Source organism: Melanotaenia boesemani, chromosome 2, assembly GCF_017639745.1.
Source record: "Melanotaenia boesemani isolate fMelBoe1 chromosome 2, fMelBoe1.pri, whole genome shotgun sequence".
In the NCBI taxonomy this organism is placed as follows: Eukaryota; Metazoa; Chordata; class Actinopteri; order Atheriniformes; family Melanotaeniidae; genus Melanotaenia; species Melanotaenia boesemani.
Window position 1 is genome coordinate 34585021 of NC_055683.1, and position 21232 is coordinate 34606252.

The following is a 21232-nucleotide window of genomic DNA, read 5'->3' on the forward strand; positions in this document are numbered from 1 at the left end:
TACCAGAGACATTTGTTTAATACCAGAGTACAAGGCAATGCTGAATCCATTGATGCCTATGTCACAGATCTTAAGAACAAAGCAAAAGACTGTGAAAAAGAGACAAGAGTCGTATGTGGTATTACAAATGATCAAATCCGAGGCAGATTGCTAAGAGAGCCCGAGCTAATGCTTCGAGGAGCTGCAGATATTTGCCGTGCAGCAGAAGTTAGCCAGAGCCAGCTTAAAAAGCTACATGAAGAAAATGACGTGCAAGTGCAAAAAATACATAAGCAACACAAGCAAAGGAAAGACAAGCCACAAACAAAGATGAAGAAATCACACGCAGATTGTGGAAGATGCGGATATAAACATGAAGCAAGACAATGCCCAGCATATGGTCAAACCTGCAACAAATGTCACTGTAAAAATCACTACGCCAAAATGTGCATGAGTCGCTGACAGACAGATAACTGCCGGAAAGTACAAGGTGTAGAATATGACACAAATAATGATGATAATGACATGTTCATAGGGACTGTACATGTTAGAACAGAAGACAAACATGTGAATAGAGTGGATGCAAAAAAGTGGCAGAGATGTCTGGAAAGAAACTGTGAATATCAACAACCAGCAAATGACAGTGCTGATAGATACAGGTGCTGACTGCAACGTCATATCTAAGAGCGAATTAGAAAAGCTGAAACTGAGTGATGACAAACTGAAAAAGTCAAACGTCAAGCTAGTGAGTGTTTTTGGACAGAAAGAAAAGCCAGAAGACCATTAAGTGCTCATACAAAGGCAGAGAGTATGAAATAACGTTTCAGGTGTCAAAACAAGACGTAAAAGCGATATTGGGAAGCGAGTCTAGTGTTGAGCTGGGGATGGTAAAAAGGATCTATGGGGTGACAAGAAGAATGCAGACAGACATCACGTGTGAATATGGAGATCTGTTTACAGGACTAGGCTGTGTTCCTGGAAGTCACCATATTCAAGTAGTTCCTGAAGTTTCATCAGTGATACATCCGCCAAGGAAAGTTACAGTCGCTTTAAAAGAAAGTGTTGAGAAAGAACTGAAAGGAATGGAAAGTCTTGGTGTCATAGAGAGACAGACTGAGCCCACAGATTGGGTGAGCAGCATGGTGACTGTAGTGAAACCACACAAAATCCTAATATGCCTGGATCCACAAGATTTAAATAAGGCCATAAAAAGAGAACACTATCCTCTAAAGACAGTGGAGGAAGTAGTATCTGAAATGCCTAATGCAAAGGTTTTCTGTGTTTTGGATGCAAATCATGGCTACTGGCAGATCCAGTTAGATGAAGAGCACTCCAAACTCTGTACTTTCAACTCACCGCTGGGAAGGTACAGATTTAAGAGACTTCCTTTTGGCATATCATCAGCACCAGAAGTCTTTCAGAGATGCTTGGAGCAACACATAGAAGGACTAAAAGGAGTTGTCAACGTGGTTGATGATATTCTGGTGTGGGGTGAGGATGAAGAGTCACATGACAACCGATTGAGAAAGCTGCTGGACAGACTGAGAAGCATAAACATGAAACTCAATAGAGACAAATGCAAAATTGGACTCAGTGAGATAAGCTACATCGGACATGTGTTGAGCAAGATGGACTGAAACCAGACATGGGAAAAGTAAGAGCCATACAAGGAATACCAGAGCCACAGGACAAGAGAACTGCAGAGGTTCTTGGGAATGGTGCAGTATGATGCAAAATTTATCCCAAGTCTCTCAGAAGAGTTTGCACCACTCAGGAGGCTACTGGAGGGAGAAACTGGCTGGCAATGGGAACATGAACAACAGAAGAGCTTCTCAAGACTCAAAGAACTTGTGAGTAACACACCAGTGCTAAAATATTATGATGTAGGAAAGCCTGTTGTACTCTCAGTTGATGCAAGCACAAGTGGGTTGGGAGCAGTAATCCTACAGGTAGGACATCCTGTAGCATATGCTCCAGGTCACTCACAGACTGTGAAAAAATATATGGTCAAATTGAAAAAGAGCTGCTAGCAATTGTCTTTGGCTGTGAAAGATTTCACCAATACCTGTATGGTAGATCTGTGCAGGTTGAATCGGAACCGTTAGAGATTATTTTTAAGAAGTCTCTTCACATGGTTCCAGCCAGGCTGCAGAGGATGTTAATGAGGCTTAAAAAATACAGCCTACAGGTGATGTACAAGCCTGGTAAAGAAATGCACATTGCAGATGCATTAAGTAGAGCCAGCCTGAAGGATCTCCCAGATACCACACAGGAGGAGGAGATGGATGTGAGCTACATAACCCAACAGCTACCAGCTTCAGAAGAGAAGCTCAGTCAGTTCAAAGAGGCCACAGAGCAAGATGAGAGGCTGAAACTGGTCATAGCAGCAATACAGAATGGATGGCCTGAGTCACGGAGACAGATTCCAGAGGAACTACAACCGTACTGGACTTTCAGAGAGGAGTTATCGTACTCTGATGGACTTGTGTTTAAAAATTCAAAACTGATTGTGCCAGTAAAGATGAGAGAAGAGATGCTGGAGAAAATTCATGAATTTCACATGGAACTTGTGAAAAGCAAGGAAAGAGCCAGAGATATCCTGTTCTGGCCAGGGATGGCCAAAGAGATTAAGGATGTGATACAGCGATGTGCAGTGTGCAACAAATACAAAAACCAAAATCCAAGAGAGCCACTGATGTCTCATCCAGTCCCAGAGAGAGCTTGGTCAAAGGTGGGGATGGATTTATTCCATTTCAATAATGCAGAATATCTTCTCTGTGTGGACTACTTTTCCAAGTACCCAGAAATCATAAAGTTAAGTGGTACAACAAGCAAGCACATCATTACTGCTTTGAAATCTATTTTTGCCAGACACGGCATGCCTGACGAACTCTTCTCTGTCAATGGAAGGCAACTAGTCAGTGCAGAAATGCAGGAGTTTGCAACAAGCTGGGAGGGGACTATTTTTAGAGCTACCCCTTGTAGTGTCTCCGGTGAATGTTTTCAGGGAAGCTCATCTGTTTTCAGAGGAACTGCACTCCACTGTAATTCAAACCATAATTATTCCTTTGCTTAAACTTTGGCAAGACATCTTTGAGAGTATAACATACATTTAAAATGAATTCAAACACATCTGCCTGTCTTCCTCTTTGACCAGCATAGGTTTTGTTTGCGTGAATTGTCTGGAGGGCTTCAATGTTTCGTAACGCTTGCCATCACATGCAGAAAAAAGCTGTGATTCTCTGGAGCCTTCATGGCACGAAGAGGTGTTACTTAAGTTCTTGGAGCCCAGGCCAGAGAGAGAGTAGAAGTAGTCCCTGTGGAGTTAGGGGTGTGGCTGAATGACATTTTTGCTGTAGTATCCCCAACACATGTACAGACTGAGCTGTTTGTTCAACAGTCAGGGGTTGTCTGATGGGATGAAACTGTTTTTAGTCAACACATAAACACTGAAGAATCAGGTAACCAGAACCCAAATCCAGGAAGCAGACGTTGAGTGAATGTGGTGTTGAAGGTGTGAAGGTGGACCAGGGTATCAGAGGAGACTTTGTAGAAGGACAGAGATCCAGCAGGACAGTCCACATACACTGCTACTCTGTGGGAGATGGGGAAGGATGAGGAGGAGATAATGGTTGTTTTTCTGTTATTGTTCCAGACAGAGTAACCATCATCGTCAGAGCAGTTCAGACTCCAGGACTGATTATTCCATCCAAACATACAGTCTCGGTTGTTTCCTCGCCTTCTGATTCCTTTGTAACTCACTGATATACAAACATTTCCTTTCCACTCCACCTCCCAGTAACAGCGACCAGTTAAGTCATCTCCACACAGCAGCTGTGCATAGCTAAACCTGTCTGGATGATCAGGGTATGCCTGGTGCTCCTCCACACGTGTTACTTTCTTGTTGTTGTCAGACAGTTTGAGCGTTTTGTTCACTGTGCTTGTGTTGATTGTGAGTTGACAGGAATCTGATGGAGAAAAAAAAAAAGGAAAAAGACACCTCTATTGACACCTTGACTCTGGCGGCTAAATGAGTGAAGTGACAGAATGGCTTTATCACATTCAGCCATCTTCAATGAAAAACACACTTACACTTCCTCAGACCTGGTCTTAACCATCGTTCTCCAGTAGGCTCCAACCTGAAAGGAGGAGAGGAGTCAGGGCAGCATCATCTCTGACAGCATGCAAAGATGAATGTTGCATTACTCTGACACTTTGTTCTGCACTGAGAGATGTACAGTTCTGGACAAATCGACCTGAATGGATTAACTAGGTGGAGCAAAATAGGTACGCTAATCGGTAAGCCTCCACTGAGCTAGGCTAACAAGTCCTGCACCATTTCTGATACAGGGTAAGAGGACAGAAAAGGTGTTTCTATTAACAACAGTTTATTATTTTAACATGCAGAGATGTGTCCAAACTGAGGAAACTCTGACCAACAGACAAACTTTGAGAACCCCTCCACCAACTGTTTCTGTAATGAGGAAAGGAAGAAGGCTCCTTCATATGTCATTCATATAACACTCGTATTCAACATTAAGCAAACAGACAGGGCTGATTGAGGGGCAGAAAAAATGTCTGCAGCTCTTTCTCCTCTCTCTGACATCATGTGTGGCAGCTTCAGCCTTTCCATACCTGAGCTTGCATTGATCCTTCAATGCAGCCATCAGCAGCTTCACCTCCGAGTCACCTGGATTGTTGTAGCTCAGGTCCAGCTCTTTCAGATGGGAGGAGTTGGAGGTCAGTGCCGTGGCCAGAGAAGCACAGCCTTCCCTTGTGATCAGACAGCCTGAAAGCCTACAAAAACACTTTTGTCAAACACTCTGCAAGAGCTCCACTGAAGCTAAAAATGAATGTCATCAAATGTTCACAGAAACTGGACCCATCTAACATTATCTGCTTTGCATCTTCATTTTCTCCATCTTTAAGACTTCAAGACTCAGTTTGTAACAAATATCACATTTTTAAGTTTCAACTGAGACACAGCAGAGACTGTAACTTCAGATGTTAAATACAGCTTTGTGTAGCCGCAAGAGTAAAACTGTGTATATATTTGGGACTAAATCTGAGAGTAGACTCAAGACTAAAACTGTGTGCATGTAAATAGGCAGACGTATGTACATATGGTTCTGTTTTACAAATCAGTTAAACTTTATGCACATGTATAAACCTGATTTCTTTGATTCTTAGCCATTTATGAATGCAGATATTTGGGTGCAATGTCATTTCTCCTCTAAGCTAACAATATTAATATCAAAACTATTATTCTACCGTGGTTAGGCTGAATATTTGTGTAGGTTTGGAGAATATGAATTCCCCAGATTATAATGCATCTCATTTTTCTTAGAACTTTTGTTTTATCCACAATAACTGAAGGGCTTTACAGAATAACATGCAACATCCAAAGATGGAAGTTCTGTAGCATCTTCCAGATGCAGATAAGTCTTGTCTGTGTGCCACAACACAGATAATAAAATCAGAGCTTTCACGCTGCTGAACAGTCTGTTGGAGTAAAGGGTTCAGTCTTTACTCTAAAAGTTGAACATATTATTTGTGGGCTTTTTCTTTTTTTGCTGTGGGAGGTTAAAGACAAACAGCTTCTCTGCTCTCATGCAGAGACCTGTTTTATAACTCCAGTGTTTCCTATGTTTTTACAGTAGTTGATGCATTTTTTACTGTTCGGGATTTTGAACATCTAAAAATTGGTTTACACAAGTTAAACTGGTAAACAAGCCATTTTCATATTAGAAAGTTATTTGACTTGAGTAATCAGTCTTAGATGTGCTCTTACATATGCTTTGTATTATTAATAATTATATAATCTTCTTTGCTGCGTTTGATATTAAAGGGCATGATGGAACACTGGCTTTTATGTTTCTTTGAAAAAGTGAAACTACATTTTCAAATACAACTTTTACACTAAGTTTTGTCTTTTTTCCTTTCCATTTCAAGTCTAAGCACTTGATGTGAAATCAAGTCAAACATTAAATTACATCAGCTGAAATTCCTTCTATCCATCCTAAATATCCACTTTTTCAATGCAGGGTCATGGGGGGCTGGAGCCTTTCCCAGCTGCTATTGGGGGGAGAGGGAGGGTGCACCCTGGACAGTCCATTACAGTGCCCGCACAGACACAAACAACCACTCACATTCACACTCACTCCTAAGGCAGGGATCTCAAACTCAACGTCTACTATACTGCAGGCATCAAATGTTTCCCTGCTCCAACACACCTGATCCAAATTAAATGCATCCAACAGCTTGTTGTCAAATTCTGCACAATGATCCTTTAATTTAGAGAGTTTAAAGATGCCATGCCTATTTGGGGCCCTACATGGGCCCTGGGCCTGTGCCCATGATGCCCACTGGATAATCCAGCCTTGCTCAAACATGAGCGTTCAGTTAGTCATTGATAAAAATGGGACGTTTACCATTTTATCGGTCGGTAGTTTATTTTTGCCAACGCTTGAATTATCATTATTATTATTTTTTCAACTGGCTGAAGCCTGAATATTACAAACTTATTAAACTCCTATTATGCTAGTGAATGCTGGAATCCTCTGTTTTCATCCTCAACCACTAGGCATCACTAGTGAGAAAATCAGGAGAAACACCAGAACAAGTTATATAGCAAGTACTTACAAACAGTGGACCGTGCAGTGTTGTTTTGGAAATACATGTCTGCCCCATATGTCAGTCAAATTATTCTACCTGCAGACCCCTGCACAGCGATGGATGTCTGGCTAATGTAATGACTGTGGAAGAACATACTAACTTTCTGAGAGCACAGTAAGTTTTAACTTTGACTACTTTGGAATTATATCGATAGTAATCCTTAAATCAGTTGTAGTTTGGGTAGAAATGAAACCTACTTTGAGCCCTTGGGTTAAATTACAAAAGACCATATTGCTGATAACATTGGCCATTATCAGCATTTTCTAATGGGTCATTTGAAGTAAAGCAGTCGTAACTGGAACACTTTTGTTGTCCACTAATGATGATGTCATCAGACAGCACCCAGCAGATTGGGAGGTGCACTCAGGAACGATGGACATTTCATGAACATGCTGTACTCATGCCTTCCCAACCTCATTGTGATAAAACCTCATTTTGAACACTGAGGTTAATGAATTCTCACCTGAGAGTTTCCAGTTTGCAGTTTGTACTCTGCAGGCCATCAGACAGCTGCTTTAATCCTGAATCCTGCAAGTCATTGTTACTCAGGTCCAGTTCTACCAGACTGGAAGACTGGGAGCTGAGAACCAAGAACAGGGCTTCACAGCTTGTCTTTTGGAGCTCACACACAGTAAGCCTAAAGAGACAATTACAGAGAAAATGACAGATAATTCATGTGATTTTAAAAACAGAAATAAATCATTTCTCATGCTGGATGCAGACTGAAGGTCCACCTGCAGAGAGCATTAGGTTTAAAACATTTTATAATGTCCATGTGGAGGTTTTTATGCTCAAAGGACAAATCATGGGTGAAACAGGGATGAAAATGTAGAGCTTGTAACTGCAGTTTATCAGTGACTGTCTAAACATCTGATTCATGCAGCCAATGTTTTAAAAAAAGTCATATCTCAGGAACTAACATACAGTATATACAGACTCTTACATAGTTAAATTTGCCTTTTAAAATCTTGAGAAGATGTAAGAGCCTGTTGGTTGAATAAAAAAAAAGGTTTTTAGAAAACTTGTGCATGTTTAAAGGATTATTTGCAAATCAATGTTCTGCTTAGCTTATTTCAACTTAATACTTGGAGAAAAAAAGTAAGTATTTAAATTTCAATAAGTAAGGCTTTTTAATAATACACATATTTTCAGTTCATAGAGGAATATAACTATAATTTTATTATAATTTTCTGTCATAACATGAACTCATCCAACTTTCTTCCATTTTAAAACAACCTCACCTGAGCGTTTCCAGTTGACAGTGTGGATTCTGCAGATCATGCAGCAGCTTCACTCCTGAACCCTGCATGGTGCAGTTACTCAGCTGCAGCTTCTTTAGACTGAAGGTTTGGGAGCTGAGAAATGAGGACACAGTGGCAAAATTCCCCTCTGAGAGGCCACAGACATTCAACCTGCAGACAAGATGAAACAACAAAATGACTCTGTGAAGACAAAATATCTTCTATTAGAGAATTACTAAATTCAATACAGGACTTTGAAACAGTAATTCATGCTTTTATAACAACATGGCTGGATTACTGCAATGCCTTATACTTTGGTGTCTCTTAAAAATCTTTCTTCTGTCTGCAGCTGGTGCAAAATGCTGCAGCACGTCTGTTGACTGGAACACGAAAGAGAGACCACATTTATCCTGTTTTAGCCACACTGTACTGGTTGCCTGTTCTTTTCAGGATTCATTTTAAAATCCTTTTATTTATTTTTAAGTCTTTAAATGGCCTTGCCCCACCCTACCTTTCTGAACTGCTACACATGTACTCCCCCTTCCGGTCACTCCGGTCAGCGGATCAGCTGCTCCTGGAGGTGCCGAGGACAGAATGAAGCTCAGAGGACAGGGTCTTTTCTGTGGTGGGACCAGAGCTGTGGAAGTCTTTACCACTGCAGGTCAGACAGACTTCATCACTGTCCAGTTTTAAAGCCCTTCTTAAGACCCTCCTCTTTTCATTGGCATTTCACCCAGTATGAGTTTGCTTTTATTGCTTTTGTTTTTTACTGTTTTACTGTTTTTACTGTCTTGAATTTTAATAGTTATTGTTTTAATGTTTTAGTTATATTATGTTCAGCACTTTGTTCAGTGGTTGCTGTCGTAAAGTGCTTTTATAAATAAAGCTGGCTTGGCTTGGCAAGAGAGGGGCGGAGCTGTCAACTGATCAACACCTGGTGGTGAGTTGGCTCAAATGGTGAAGGAGGATGCCAGTCAGGGCTGGCAGACCCAAACATGTTGTGAGGATCTGCTGGGAACGTCAGACAGAATCCTCTGGCAGAAAGAGTTTCAACTCCCATCTCCGGCAGAGCTTCAACCATGTCACAGGAGAGGCGGGTGACACTGACTTCGAGTAGGCTGTGATCCGTGCCTCCATCGTTGAGGTGGCCAACTGGAGCTGTGGCCGTGGTTCTGTTCTGTTGGCTTCGTCAGGCCGTGTTCTTAGCTCTTACAAGAGCAATTCACAGCCGAGTGTGAAGCAGCTGGGATGAGAATCAGCAGCTCCAAATCCGAGACCATTGTCCTCAGCCAGAAAAGGGTGAAGTGTTTCTGTGATCTGGGAGAGACCCAGAGTAGAGTCACTGCTCCTCTTATCGAGGGAGCCAGATGAGGTGGCTCGGGCATCTGGCCAGGATGCCTCCCTGGTGAGGTGTTCCGGGCACGTCCCACTGGGAGGAGACCCTGGGGGAAGACCCAGGACACACTAGAGGAACTACATCTCTCGGCTGGCCTGGGAACACCTCGGGAGTCCCCCAGGCGAGCTGGCAAATGTTGCCAGAGAGAGGGAAGTCTGAACTTCTCTGCTTAGGCAGCTGCCCCCATGACCCGACCCCGGATAAGTGGTAAAAATGGATGGATCGATGGACATGAATAAATGGCTCCTGTCACTGTCAATCCATGGATTTGATAATAATTTACACATCATTGCAGATCTAAATGTTAATGACTTTTAAGAATAACGATAAATTGTTGATTATGGAACAAAATAATGCAGAAAAAAAACCTAATTTCCATCATTTAATGTAATTTGACCTAATTATTAATTAATGTGTTTTGGACAGAGTTTAGGTGCATGAGCTTTGCTGCACAGTATAGACGAGCCCAGAAGAAACTGACAGAGATCTACAGATATGAAATTTAGTGTATATAAAAAAAATCCTGATGTTATAGATAATTGTATCACAGAAGCTGTATGAAGCTAAAACAGTAGAGACAACCTGTCAGAACAACAGAGAAACCTGACCTGAGAGTTTTTATTTTACAGTTTGGACTCTGCAGTCCATCAGACAGATACGCCAGTCCTGAATCTTCAATACTCAGATCCAGTTCGGTTAGCCTGGAAGAATGGGAGCTGAGGACCAAGGATAGCGCTTCACATCCTTTACGCGAGAGAGTACACCTGTTCAGTCTGAAGAGGAAATATAGAGGAAACGTAGAACTGTCACATTCAGCCCTATGAAAACAACATGAGTATTCTGAATTAATGTATTTATTGTAATCAGATGTGTTGATTATCACTGAAGAACCGCAATTCTAAGCTGAAAATTCTCAGCCACAATTTTAAAACCTTGTTGTTGAAACATGCTGTCAAGTCCACATAGGGAACAGAACAGCAAGGCTAAATAAAACTTATAGTTTTGCACTGCTAGCAAAACATTGGCAAATTTTTTAAAGTACCAATGGGCAAACAATGATGAATCAAGAACAGGCTTGACATTATTATTGTCAATGAAAAGGGGGCCCTGCAGAAAAAGTTTAGGAACCACTGAACTATGAGAACCTGTGAAGTCATTTTTCAGGTTCTTCTCAAAGGCTAAAATCAGCTCAACCAACTATGAGTGTGCAACCTTTTTCTTTGGTGGTGACTTCTTTTTTTGGCCAGTGTTTATTCATATACTTACAGAGCTTTTTTAGAAGCTTTGACCACTGGCAGAAGTCTCAGAAGAGCCTTTTCAGAAGCAGGGTATTTCTGCTGGTCAAACACAACCATGTCTTCTTCTGATGACAGTAAGATGAAGACCAGAGCTGACCACTGAGCAGGAGACAGTTCATCTGTGGAGAGACGTCCTGAACTCAGAAACTCTTGAATCTCCTCCTCTAGAGAACGATCATTCAGTTCGTTCAGACAGTGGAACAGATTGATGCTTCTCTCTGTAGAGATATTGTAGCCGATCTTCTCCTTGATACACTGAACAGTTTCCTGATTGGTCTGTGAGCTACTTCCTGTCTCTGTCATCAGGCCTCGTAGGAGACTCTGATTGGTCTGCATTGAAAGACCCATGAGAAAGCGCAGAAACAAGTCTAGGTGTCCATTTGGACTCTGTGAGGCACAGTCCACAGCACTCTGATGTAGATGTTTAAAGGTGTTTTTTTTAAATGATTGAGACGACTTTGAAGTTGTATGCTCTTCTTTGAGCAGGTTGACACCAGAGTTGATGAAGGTCAGACGGACATGAAGAGCAGCCAGAAACTCCTGAACAGTTAGATGGACGAAGCTGAACACGTTCTCCTGGTACAGTCCTCTCTCCTCTATGAAGATCTGTGTGAACACTCCTGAGTAAACTGAGGCTGCTGTGATATCGATGCCACACTCTGTCAGGTCTGATTCATAGAAGATCAGGTTTCCTTTCTGCAGCTGATCAAAAGCCAGTTTTCCCAGAGACTCAATTATCTTCATGTTCTCTGGACTCCAGAGAGGATCTGTCTCAGCATCTCCATCATATTTAACCTTCTTGACTTTGGTCTGGACCACCAGGAAGTAGATGTACATCTCAGTCAGGGTCTTGGGCAGCTCTCCTCCCTCTCTGGTTTCCAGCACATCCTCCAGAACTGTAGCAGTGATCCAGCAGAAGATTGGGATACGACACATGATGTGGAGGCTTCGTGATGTCTTCATGTGGGAGATGATCCTGCTGGCCTGCTCCTCATCTCTGAACCTCTTCCTGAAGTACTCCTCCTTCTGTGGGTTAGTAAACCCTCTGACCTCTGTTACCATGCCAACACAGTCAGGAGGGATCTGATTGGCTGCTGCAGGTCGTGTGGTTATCCAGAGGCGAGCAGAGGGAAGCAGGTTCCCCCTGATGAGGTTAGTCAGCAGCACATCCACTGAGGTGGACTCTGTAACATCAGTCAGGGTCTCATTGTTGTGGAAGTCCAGAGGAAGTCGACTCTCATCCAGACCATCAAAGATGAAGACAACCTGGAACTCTTCAAAGCTGCAGATTCCTGCTTCTTTGGTTTCAGTAAAGAAGTGATGGACAAGTTCCACCAAGCTGAACTTTCTCTCTTTCAGCACATTCAGCTCTCTGAAAGTCAGAGGAAATATGAACTTGATGTCCTGGTTGGCTTTCTCTCCAGCCCAGTCCAGAGTGAACTTCTGTGTTAAGACAGTTTTCCCAATGCCAGCCACTCCCTTCGTCATCACTGTTCTGATTGGTTCATCTCTTCCAGGTGGGGGTTTAAAGATGTCTTCTCGTCTGATGATTGTTTCTGATGTGTCTGGTTTCCTGGATGCTATTTCAATCTGTCTGACCTCATGTTCATCATTGACCTCTGCAGTCCCTCCCTCTGTGATGTAGAGCTCTGTGTAGATCTGGTTCAGAAGGGCTGGATTTCCTGCTTTAGAAATCCCTTCAAACACACACTGGAACTTCTTCTTCAGAGCAGATTTATGTTTACATCCACAAACTACAGAAAAAAGTTCTGAATGAAAAGAAGAAATAACATTAGTAAATAAACATTTCACAGTGCTCAACAACTATCTGAATGTTATTCTATGTTCTTAGACATCAGTGAACGTGTCATTCATCCAGCAGCTTCAATCTTTAAAGAAATCCTCTTACTGCTCTGCAGACACTCAGCCAGCTCTTCCTGCTTCATCCTCCTCAGGAAGTCCACTGTGATCTTCACAAATGCCTCTCTGCTGCTCTTCTGCTCTTCATCCTCACCCTTCAACACTGAGCGATCTGAGTAACCTGGACTTAGAACCTTCTGGATCTTTTTCAGCTGATTCTTCACAAAACTGATTATGTTGTCCTGCAGCGACTGGAACAGAAAATAATATGAGGGACACAATGAGACTCGTGTTTTACTGTTTTAAGCCCATCTACCTGCCTATGGACCAAGACAAAAATTAGTAATTGGCTATAATTTTGCATATTTACATGAAAATGTACATGAATATGCAGGGCTTAAAGTATTCCGGCACCCTGCCGGATCTCCATCTTTTCACTATGATTGAGGAGAAAAAGAAAAAAAAAGTAAATGGGTACACATAGTGGTTGCGATCCAGCAGCAGTTGATGCTGCGTTCAAGACAACTCGAGGAAAAAACGGGCTATGAATTGTAGAAAATGAATTGAACAATGAACAGCGTTGAAGTCCGAAACTACACATATATTCATCTTCAAAAATACGCAGAACTTGCGGCTGCATATGTTTTCAGTGTTCAGCAAATAGTGACAATATGCCACACTTCATTTTTCTACTCAGAGTTAACCTGTAGCGTGAATGTTATCTCCGACTGTTCTTGAACACAGCATCCAAGCCGATGGTTGTTTCACCAAAATCATATAAAAACACAAAACAATGGAGAGTAAATTCATGACGCCGGTGAAAGACGTCCTAATTGACAACGGCCTTAACAACAAATGGCGTTGGGAATGGATAGAAGAAGGGGTGGAGACGACAAGGTTTTTGGGAGCTGGTGCCAGAAACTAGGAGAGCCAAGTAGGCCTACTTGTTTCTGTGTTGTGCCTGAAGAAGCTGGTGTATGCAGCTATCAGCAAAAAAGTTTTATGACGCCATGAAGGAGACCCTGGCAGCTGCTGACAGCTGTTGTCGTCCTGGCAACACGGTAGCAACAGCCACAGCTGACGTAGCGGCCCCAGTGTTAAAGAGGAGAGGAGTCAAAGCCCAACCAAAGAAAGAAAGAAGAAATAGAACAGCACAAAAAACGTGGTAATGAGCTGTGATGATTGCACTGGTGGCTTCAGCTTAGAAGTTCTCAGTTTCTGAAGTTAACTATTTTCTATTAATTTCTTTTAAAGTTTAATCAGTTCTTGGGGCACTTTACTTTAACCTTTTTGTTGCTGTTGTTGTTAATTGAACTGACTTATAGTTTAGTGTATTAAATTGCGTTTGTTTATTTTGTATTTTCTATAACCTAATTTGACATTGTTTGTTTTGAAATGTTGGAATTTAAAATTACAATGTTATCTACAGTTCACTTTTGCTCTGTAACTCTTTTTTTTTGTATAAATTGCCCTTTACTAAATTAAATGATTGCTAAATGAATAGTTTAAATGAATTAGCCTGACTGAGGTTCACATGTCCTTACAACATTATTACCTTTACTTTCTAAATTTCACATTTTAACTCTAGGTTATCGTGTGCCATTGCCAAGCACAATGCAAAAAAGTTGTTTGCCTATAGTGTGTATGCATCAGATCCACTGCACCTCCACTCCCCAGGATTTTTTTTTTTTTTTTACTTTAAACCCTGAATATGCCCAGTCCCTATTCCTAAATAAATAAATTTAAATACAAGACTGAAATCATGCAACCAAACATCCAGTCCATGTTGGACACAATGACAATCCAACGATCTAGTAAGTGCAGCAAGGAGATGACTGAACAAAATATATGGAAAAGTGGTTGTATATGAACAGACCATAAATATGGAGTCCAGCTGTGTTTGATGCTGCTGGGCAAACTGACCACTGGGAAGCTCTGAGCTCTGCTGGTCCACTCTGTGGAGGAATCAAGGAACATTTACATTCATTGACATTGGAAAGTTTCTTTAAAATTTATGCAGCTCTCACCTATACTTTCATAAAGTCTCCCACCTCTGCTTAAGTGCCCTGTAAAATAGCGGCTAGATCCAGTGGTTTGATAAGGCTGGATGGACTGGGCAGCTCCCAGTGTGAATGCCTAATACAATAATTACACAACATCCTCTAATAAAAGCTGGGAAATAAAACTTTGGTTCCAGCTTTCTGAAGTTCTGTAAACATAATGGGAAACAGCAGAGTACCTACTAGTTTACCTGGTGGCTTATTGCCACTTACAGCAGCTAAAACTATTAAATACATATTAACCAAACATTTTTTCTAATGAAGGTTTACCATCAAATTTTACCAGATATTGGAAACAATCCCAACATGAGTTAATAAAGTTGTGTGCAATTAAATGGAACGACAGAGAAAAAATAGTGAACCCCTTAAAGAAAGGGAGGAGCAAATACACATGGCAAGTAAAAACACTGGCAGAAATCTCAGTAGTTAGAAAGCAATCCTGCTCGTTGTCATGGCAAATTAACAACTGCTGGTTCAGTCCCAACTGATGGCCTGTAAAAACATGTCATTACCAAGGTGTTACACAAAAAAATCTTATGATAGGTAAAAGCAAAGAGCTCTTTAAAGACCTTCTCAGCCTTATTGCTGCTAAACATACTGATGACACTGGTTATTCACTGAACAAAAACAAACGCAATACTTGCTTTTTATGGGCTGAACTAAAATATCCAAGACTTTTTATGTACACAAAGATCACAGGTAGCATTCTTTGTGATAGTGAAGCTGGATGGGTCTAATTGAAAAGAACCTCCACTGTAAGTCCAGAAGGTGAACAGTGAGCAACACTGGTTGTTGACTCAGTGAGTCAGTCCAGGCTTTCTAACTCTGGATATGTGCACTATGGTGTAAAACAAGTAGAGCTGACTCTGCAGCCAAACTAAAGCCCAGGAAAAGACTGTGTGAATGAGGTGATGTTACATGTGATCACTGGTCTTTTTAGGAGATGGACTCATATGTAACATACAGTATGAATCGTAAGGAGGAGGCTCGCTCACACTGAAACATGCAGCTTTGAATCATAGCTGTCTGATTTTGAAAATGACTAAATACAAATTAATTCAGACTAATCTGACTGCATTAAGGGTTCAAAATAAAGCTGTTTTTGTTTCTGTAGTAATTGGAGGATGCAGGACATCAGATACATTCAGCATATTAATTATCAAATCCTGCTGCTAAAGATTCACAACCCAGCAGTAAAATCTCTGATCATGAGAACATTCACTTTTACATTTTTAAACTGGAAACAACTTACGGTCTGTCAGATCCACGTTTCTGTTTGTGTTGAGGTCCAGATTCTTGCCTCTCATAGGTCCTGATAGAAAAGCAGACATTTTGTTAAAACTCGGTGTTCAGCATACATTCCCTGCCTACAACACATCAGAGGCCCTGCTGGAGTTCAGAACGGGTGTTTTCAGGGAAGCTTGTGTCTTTGGAAGAGGCACTGTGATACGAACCAAGCGAGAATTAAATGACAGAAATGAAATTCTTACAACCTGATTAGATTATCCAAATTCAGCTCAGCCTGCTGCTGAAAAGAAGGAAAATTGTGAATTCTTATTTTGAGCATCAATATTAGGTGTCATTGCTCTAATCCCATAAATAACCAGCAGATTTGTACGTCAATGTGCAACAGTCTGTAGAAGAAACCACATTTACTTTCAGATATATGATCTTGTTTCTTTATTTTCACCCTTAGATTATATTTAAAGTTTCAAATAGCAGCTACACTACTACAGGACAGCTAGAAGTAAAAAAACTAGCAGGGGGTTTTTCCCTGTTCCTAAATTCTCTACTCAGTTCAAAAGAAATGTTTAAGGCATTTTTTAAAAGTTTACTGAAAGAACCAGGTAGAGGTCCTGTAGCCTTTCTACCTGTGTTTTCTCTGACAGAAAGTTAAAAGTTAATATGTAGTATTTATTGTTAGCAAAGGTGATTTTGTTGTAAAGGAACTGTTTATGGTTACTTTGTGGCTATATTATGTTGTGATGTTGGCACCAATAGACAGAATGAAGTAAGACCTATAAGCAGCGTTCATGTGATTTTACTAGGGCTGTGCATCTTCACTGCTCTTACCATTTGAGTATGATTATCTTGTCAACAATTCATCAATTTTATTTATCACTGCACGCTGCTACTTTCTTCCATGAAAACAAGCAGTCAGATAATAATTTTCAACTTTATTATTAAACTTTATTTTTCCATTGCCGGAAAATCAAGAAACATCATAACTATACTTATCAAGATGGTTAAGAAGCTCTTTAGGGCCCAGATTTCTTGCAGCGAATACAATTAATGTATTTCCAGTGAGATACTGATGTATTTTCTGTGTTTGCTTAGTTTTACAGTTTTCCTATAAGTGAAGGTATCAAAACGTAATCAGCCTTGGATCAGCAGCAGAACATATACATTACATTATAATAATTTTGTTTTGTTTCTGCATTAATGCTGAATCCTCCATGTCTGCACTGCAATGCACTCATTCTGATCGTTTCGTGGTGGATATTGTTTCTGCGCATGCTTGGACCATGTGGGGTTACGTGACATGAGTTTCAGGGAAGACTTGATCAATGGTGGCAGCAAAACAAAATGAGACTGTGGTGGATACGTTTTTGTTAGAAACGGAAAGATTCAAAAGGTTAAATATAAAAAAATAAAACACTTCTTTCCAACTAGTAGGCACTGCGCATGTCAAAAGTATTACGATCGTTTTAAATCGTGTAAATAAAACTGATCGGATAATTTTATCTAGTGTCCATGTAAACGTGTCAGCTGAGTCTACGATCAGGTTGATTTCAATCAGATAGATTAAATATTTGTCCATGTAAACGTAGCTATTGATGTTTTCCATTTTACTCATAGTTTTTATTGATTTGACTCATGTGAGGCCACTTACTCTTTAGAAGCGTGAAATACTTTAAAACATGTTTTTCACAACAAACTCACGCTAACATCAGTTCTTTCACTTTGAAACTCAACTTCCATTTTACGTGGTTACAACACTGACACACAGCTTACCTCTTTGCTGCTAGACGTTGGTTTAATTTGAAGTTAATGGGTTTATCCATCGACACATCACTCTTTAATGACACACTGCTGGGTTCAGGTCTGGGTCCATGTTCAGATTTGGGTTGAGGTTGAGTTCTGGAAAAAAAAAAAATTGTGATCATGTGAGCGCTGAGCTCTGACATAGAGATGAGTTATGGACAGGGATTATCGTCTCACCTCTGAGGTTTTTGTTGGCTCTTATGTTCATCACACAAAGGAGGTTGAGAGGGAGAGACTCCCTCCTCTCCATCCTCACACTGATCCATGCTGCTGAAGTCACACCAGCTCTCACACTCTTTCTACCTTCCTCTGCAGAAGAAACAAGCATCATTTATCTCGACATCAACTGAAATCCTCCTTCCAGCATGTGCTCAGGTTTTCCTCCTCTGATTGACTGATTTTTCTGTTTTCATGATGAAGCTGGAGGAGCATTTCAATTCACTGACACATGCTGACTGACTTTAACTTGTAAATTCAGTCTATTCATATTTAGTCAGTTCAGCATTTCAGCTTCAAACGTGGGAATATTTATTCTATTACAATAAAAAGAATTGTTTATTGATCAATGGATTGGTAGCTTGACACATAAGAGCATGTAAAAAGAGAAAAAGCAACTTTTAAAGACTTAACATGGAGATTAAAACACACTATTAGATTGAGTCGCATCCCTGCCACACATACAAGTCTCTGTATAAATGACATGGTGTCAAATAGATGAATCAGCTGCCATAAGGCTGAAAGACTCAAGTTATTACATTTTCCTTTGGTTTCTAGATTCTGGGGCAAATTTTGATTTTAGAGTTTCAGTGAGTTTAAAAAGGCATGACTGTACAAATGGTGATTTAAATTATTTTAGGGTATACTTTTTATTGATAATTTTTTTTAAGAAAAGGGACAGTGTACAATATTATTCATTGTATATATAAAATGTGCAATATTTAGTAACAGCTATTTTTCATACCTAGTTCCATTACATTACAGCACAAGCAGCAGTGCAATAAATATCTAATATTTAAGCACATTATTTTAAACCTTTATAATAATAATAATAACAAAGACCTACCCTTTTAAATACTGTATTGGGTAAAATAATACCACATTTGACTACTCTAAGGTTTCTTAATATAAATAAGCATGAGCTGAGCTGCGAAAAATGGCTGCAGCAGGGAAAATCTGTACTTCTGCATATCAGATTATTTTCTTTCCTTTCAGATGCACTTTGTTCAGGCAGTAGCTGTAAATGACACCACGTTCATTTTTTCCCATAAGGCTTTATTTATTTAGAGGATGAGGCATTTCCATGTCCCAAAATTATCACTCTAAGCCTCTTATTCCAACGTAGTTGTTACAAATGGTTTGAGTGACTGTATGCATTTTTTTAAATCAGCAGTTTCATAAAAATCTTTATTTTTTTCCTCCATTTTCCTGTAAAATCCACTTACTATTGTGTAAGATGTTTAATCAAACCTTTAAAAAGAACACAGAGTCACAACAAAACCTCAGATTTTCTCTAGCAAAAGTTTTCAAAATTCTTCTCAGCTCTTTGGTCCCCAATATAGCTGAAGTGCAGCTGTTGCTCGTTTTCGAGGTACTGGCATTTAAGTCTAGCTTGCACCTACTACTAACGACAGACGCAATGTAAACTGTTGCATTTATTTTTCTATACCGCTTATTCCGGTAAGTAATAATATTTCCAAAGTTTTTGTTACCTTTTAATGAAGATTTTAACGGAGAAATTCAGCTGCGACATGACCAAATCTGTCAGAAAGTGAAAGTAAAATGTCGGACAGTGTGGTGCCGAAAAAAGCACCCCCCCTCAAGGAGCGCAGTAACAGGCATCTCGCCTTACCAAAACCCCTAACTATCCTTCTGCTATAAAGAAAAATAATTATATATATATATATATATATATATATATATATATATATATATATATATATATATATATATATATATATATATATATATATATATATATTATCTCTTATACAGAGAGATTAAAAGTCAAAGACTGATGCTTAAGTGGTCTGTATATCAGACCACTTAAGACCACTTATTCACAGTATGCTCATACCATGATCAGCAATAACTGTTGTGAATTTTGGGGCTGCAAGTGATTTGGAGTCAGATATAGAAGGTGGTGCATATTCTGGCAGCCGGGTCTGCCAGGATATGCATCCCCTCAGTAAATCTGTCCCTGTTGGTCCTGGTCCTATCATTTCTGTGTGACCATATACAGGCCATTTGAGCATTTTTTTCTGTGTAATATTATTATATATTATATATATATATATATATATATATATCTGTATAATAAGGAAAAAACAAATAATTAACTATATATAGTTATTTATTTGTTTTTTCCTTTTTATCAGCAGGTTAATTCAGTCTTTTGGTAAGGCTAATTGAGAGGGGGTGCTTTTTTCGGCACGACAACGGTACCATCCAGAGAGGCGTTTGAGACCAGGATAAAATCCGACATTTCATTAACGATTTTGTTGTAACTGAACTATCGGCATATTGTCTGCAATTGTACATTTACAGTATGGCTATAAGGCCAACTGCTGTTGTAAGGCAGAATACAACTTGCAAAGTTATGGAGCCAAAGTATTCTACACATACATTTAAAGTACACTTGAAGGCGTTCTTTTATAACTTTACGGGTGAATTCATAATATCATAGGTACAGAAATATTTGAACGTAAACTTTTATTATAATGGTATTAGAATGCCACCACCCCCAACAACAAAAAACTATATAGGTTACTATTCAGTTTAGAAAACTATCACGTGTTCATTAAACAGTCATCTGTACTCACCACTCATCCAGCGGGTGAAGCCATCAGCGAAAACCATCAAGGTTTGGCCAGAAGGAGCAGACTCTATACTCCAGGACAGGTTCCAAAACACAGACTGGAGTATGTTTGCTACTCAGGCTACCTGTGGCTGTCACACGGACATTGACCTCTACACCTCCTCTGTACTGGAATATATCAACATCTCCGCTGACAGTGTCACAGTGGAGAAACGAATCACCACGTACCCAAATCAGAAGCCGTGGATGAACAAGGAGGTACGGCTCCTGCTGAAAGCCCGCAACACCGCCTTCAGATCAGGTGATGCACAGGCTTACAGCGTATCCAGGGCTAACCTGAGGAGGGGCATCAAAAAGGCCAAGCACTGCTATAAGCTGAAGGTGGAGGAACACTTCTCCAACTCCGACCCCAGACGCATGTGGCAGGGCATCCAGGTCATCAGTGACTACAAATCGGGTAACTCATCCATGATCACCACAGATGTTTCCTTTTTAAATGAGTTAAATGACTTCTTTGCTCGTTTTGATGGGGATAACACTGAAGCAGTCACCAGCACTCAGCTCCCAGCAGACCATCAGCCCCTCACACTCACCACTGCAGACGTCTGCACCACACTGAAACAGATCAACGCACACAAGGCTGCTGGCCCAGACGGCATCCCTGGTCGTGTGCTCAGAGCATGTGCGGAGCAGCTCGCAGAGGTCTTCACGGACATCTTCAACCTGTCCCTTACCCAAGCAGCTGTGCCAACATGCCTCAAATCCACCTCCATTGTACCGGTACCAAAACACCCCAGTCCGGCATGCCTGAATGACTACCGGCCAGTCGCACTCACACCCATTGTGATGAAGTGCTTCGAGCG

At 40.5% G+C, this 21232-nt stretch overlaps 1 protein-coding gene across 3 annotated transcripts; it reads right to left on the reverse strand.

Moving 5' to 3' along the window:
• On the reverse strand, positions 1-19338 carry LOC121629466 (NACHT, LRR and PYD domains-containing protein 12-like). 3 transcript variants are annotated; one of them, XM_041969112.1, is made up of 13 exons: positions 19264-19338; positions 17732-17863; positions 17525-17650; positions 15762-15821; positions 14326-14404; positions 12499-12700; positions 10558-12358; positions 9900-10064; positions 7896-8066; positions 7118-7291; positions 4615-4776; positions 4072-4118; positions 1-3947 (listed from the first exon to the last, which is right to left on the reverse strand). In XM_041969112.1, the coding sequence occupies exons 2-13, from the start codon at positions 17818-17820 to the stop codon at positions 3415-3417; spliced, it is 3609 nt and encodes a 1202-aa protein (XP_041825046.1). In that variant the 5' UTR covers positions 17821-17863; positions 19264-19338; the 3' UTR covers positions 1-3414. The 3 variants fall into 3 exon arrangements, with proteins under 3 accessions (XP_041825046.1, XP_041825048.1, XP_041825047.1); XM_041969114.1 differs by lacking the exon at positions 4072-4118 and having other exon boundaries at positions 1-1323; positions 4659-4776; XM_041969113.1 differs by lacking the exons at positions 7118-7291; positions 7896-8066.
• Positions 19339-21232: the final 1894 nt, after the last annotated feature.